Source organism: Gossypium hirsutum, chromosome A03 (genome assembly GCF_007990345.1).
Source record: "Gossypium hirsutum isolate 1008001.06 chromosome A03, Gossypium_hirsutum_v2.1, whole genome shotgun sequence".
Taxonomy (NCBI): domain Eukaryota; kingdom Viridiplantae; phylum Streptophyta; class Magnoliopsida; order Malvales; family Malvaceae; genus Gossypium; species Gossypium hirsutum.
This window is the reverse complement of record NC_053426.1, coordinates 38,807,122-38,810,064: the sequence shown is the minus strand read 5'-3', so window position 1 is coordinate 38,810,064 and position 2,943 is coordinate 38,807,122. Positions and strand designations below refer to the sequence as shown.

Here is a 2,943-nt window from a genome sequence, read left to right as displayed (position 1 = left end):
CCCACAATCCAGTGCTAGCCCCATCAGCGCGTGGTCAGGGGTGCTTGAACGAAATCTTCGTGATTCACCTACAAGAAAAGGAAATAAATCAAAGAAAAGAGATTAGAATAGGGTTTGGAAAGAAATCTTTCGATTTCTTTCCAAAATAGGAAGTGGAATAAGGCTATAAAGCCATTCCTCAAATCTGTAAAAAGGGGGAGGCAAGGGATATAGGAGAATACACCAAAAAATACTGTACATTGAGTATTTTTAATAATATACTAGAACTATTTCGCAGAGAAACAAAGGTGACCGATTGTTCTTACTTTACCTTTTTTTATTTTTATTTACTTATAAACAGCATGCATGCATTACATCAAAATAGAGGGGAGAAATCTACCTTTTAGATTGGCACCGAAAAATGAATTTTTTCAGATCTCGACCGTCGTTTATGGCGGAGTCAGTGACGGCGCGCGAGACTGGACATAGAGGCCCAATGAACAGAGCAAACTGGCCTAGGGCCAGAGCTCAGAGGGTAGGAAAGCTTTAGAGGATTTCTTCAGGTGTTTTTTCTAAAAAGAATTTCAAAATGATTTTTTTGGTTATATTTTGGCTTATATAGCCTTAGCAGAACGACGCCGTTTCAGCTTAATTCAATAAGCTTAAAACGACATCGTATTAAGAAGGGGATCCGCGCGTTGACCCGATTACCCGGGAAGGATCTGCGTGTTTTGGAAATTGGGTTAATTACCCAATTGATCCTTCCATCCTTTTTTAGTTTATAATTACGCCTTATTTTATTTATGATTTGGCCCTATTGTTTTATTTTAGTTTCAATTTAGTCCAACAGCTACTACATTCTGGAAACGGCGCCGTATTGGGAATAGGGTGATTTGCCCGATGAGTCTCTTTTATTTTACGTGTGTTTCAAATAGGACCTTATTTCAGTTTTATTCCTTTCAAAATTCGCCCATTAATTTTGCTAAACTCTAAATTTAGTCCTATATTTATTATATTATTCTATATTAATTATATTATGGATTGATGTTTTTGCCTTAAGTTTATATGGATTGATGGTTTTCCCTAGGGCTTTGGGATATGTGGATGAGGCAACCACGGATCTTTTTCATCGACTCAGTAAAAAGGTCACTTTTGTTCCTGCAATTCTGGCAGAAACATTCAGGTCTTTAGGTGCATGTAGGAGGGCTGGTGCTGGCAGGTTTATAGGATGTGCTCAGTTACTTTTGGCTTGGTTCTACAGTCATTTTCGGTTGATAGATAGGGTGGTTTGTCGGATTTTCTTCGAGGATTATTCACCGTTGAAAGATATAGTAGCTTCAGCTAGGAGAGTTGATGTGCCAGAAGAAAATTGGATGGCGCTATTTCAGAATCTTCTGTCGAAAGATGTCGAGTGGAGGGCTCCATGGATAAGGCCTGGCGAGGTTCTTTACCGATGTGGCAGTTTTGATTGGGTACCCCTATTGGGAATTTGGGGTGCCATTGGTTATGCCCCATTGCTTGTACTAAGGCAGCATGGGTTGAGACAGTTCGTGCCAGCGACTCATGGGTTGGCTCAAAGTGAATTTGTATACAGAGGAGCCGATTACAAGAGGAGGGTTAGCGAAATTTCTAGTGCTTGGAAGAAGACTTGTCGATTGAAAGGAATAGCTATTAGCCCTGCTACCACGCCAGAATTTGTTGAATGGAGAGGCAGAAGGGTGAATGATAATATCCCTAAGCCGAATATGGAAGGAGCTCGACCAATGGAGGAATATTGCGAGCAAGGCCCTCAGAGTTAGAAATTATGAAGCAGGAGTTCGAGAGAAAAAGCTCGGACTTTGAGAAAAGGATAGAAAAGCTCGAAGAAGAGAATATGTACTTGAGTTTGGACGTCGAGGTTCAAAAGATGGAGGCTGAGAAAGAAAGGAAAGAAAAGAGGAAGATTGAGGAAGATCGAGATGATCTAAAAGAGCATTACAAAAGGGCACAAGTATCCTTGAGAAGGGCGAGAGTAGGAGGATCTTCGGAGCAGTTGCAGAAAGAAGTTCAAGAGGAAAAGGCTAGAGCCGAGTATTGGGAGAGGAAGTTCCAAGAGATGCAAGTGCAGAATTTGACATTAGAGGAAGAGAATAAAGGATTAAAGACTAAGGTGATTGAGCTTGGAAGATCCCTGCGTTGGCACCAAAACCATAATTCTACGATCGAGTTAAAGGAGCTAAAGAGCAAGGTCGAGGAGTTGGAGGTAGCATTGCATGATGGTGAACTTTGGGTTGAGCAGCTCAAGGCACAAGAAGATTATCTAAAGGGAGAGCTACATCAGGCTAGAGGACAGGTCAGAGAAAGGGATCATGTCATTGGAGAGGCCATAGCCCAGATTCGAGAGGTTGCTGAATATATGCAAGACTTGGCAATTTGAGCTGATGTATTGAGTCTGATGTATTCATCATCGTCGGATGTAGGACGAGAGTTAGCCCTTTTATTAGATAGAGTTAAAGCTTTGGGCCTTAGGGAAAAAGTGTATTTTTGATCCTCTTATATGTAAAGATATTCTTCTTCTAAATAAAATTTTCTAAATGAAGTTGAACCAGAATCGATATTCTTTTTGCATTTATGCATTTGCATTTCATAGCATTTCATCACATCATTTGCATTCAAAGTTATAGAAAGACCCTGATTAGTTAAAGTTTACTTTCAAAGGTAGAAAAGAAAATCTGGAAATCAGACATCCTTACGGCACTCGCACTAAAACTAAGAACATGGATCAAAGGATTGAGCAGTTGCAAAAGGATATGCAAGACCAGTTGCAAGAACAGTTGGCCAAAATGCAGAATGAGATGAGGGAGCAAATGTTGGAAGCTCAGAGGAACATGATGGCTGAAATGGCTCAGTTACTAAGAGCCACTGATAAGGGAAAGGCTCCTATGGCTATCACTAAAGAGGAAAATGAAGGTCCACCTCCAGGTT

General features: G+C 40.5%; 1 protein-coding gene across 1 annotated transcript; it reads left to right on the top strand.

The window, feature by feature from the left end:
* Positions 1-1,783: 1,783 nt before the first annotated feature.
* LOC121217935 (tropomyosin-1-like) lies at positions 1,784-2,395 on the top strand. Its single transcript, XM_041094635.1, has 2 exons — positions 1,784-1,854; positions 1,984-2,395. Exons 1-2 carry the CDS (start codon positions 1,784-1,786, stop codon positions 2,393-2,395), a joined length of 483 nt encoding a protein of 160 aa, XP_040950569.1.
* Positions 2,396-2,943: the final 548 nt, after the last annotated feature.

What these genes read in the sequence shown, in the direction of transcription:
- LOC121217935 (XM_041094635.1), top strand. Translation starts at nt 1,784, where the DNA reads ATGAAGCAGGAGTTCGAGAGAAAAAGCTCGGACTTTGAGAAAAGGATA. An exon ending in AAGCTCGAAGAAGAGAATAT is followed by an intron (nt 1,855 to 1,983) that starts GTACTTGAGTTT and finishes ATCCTTGAGAAG; the next exon opens with GGCGAGAGTAGGAGGATCTT.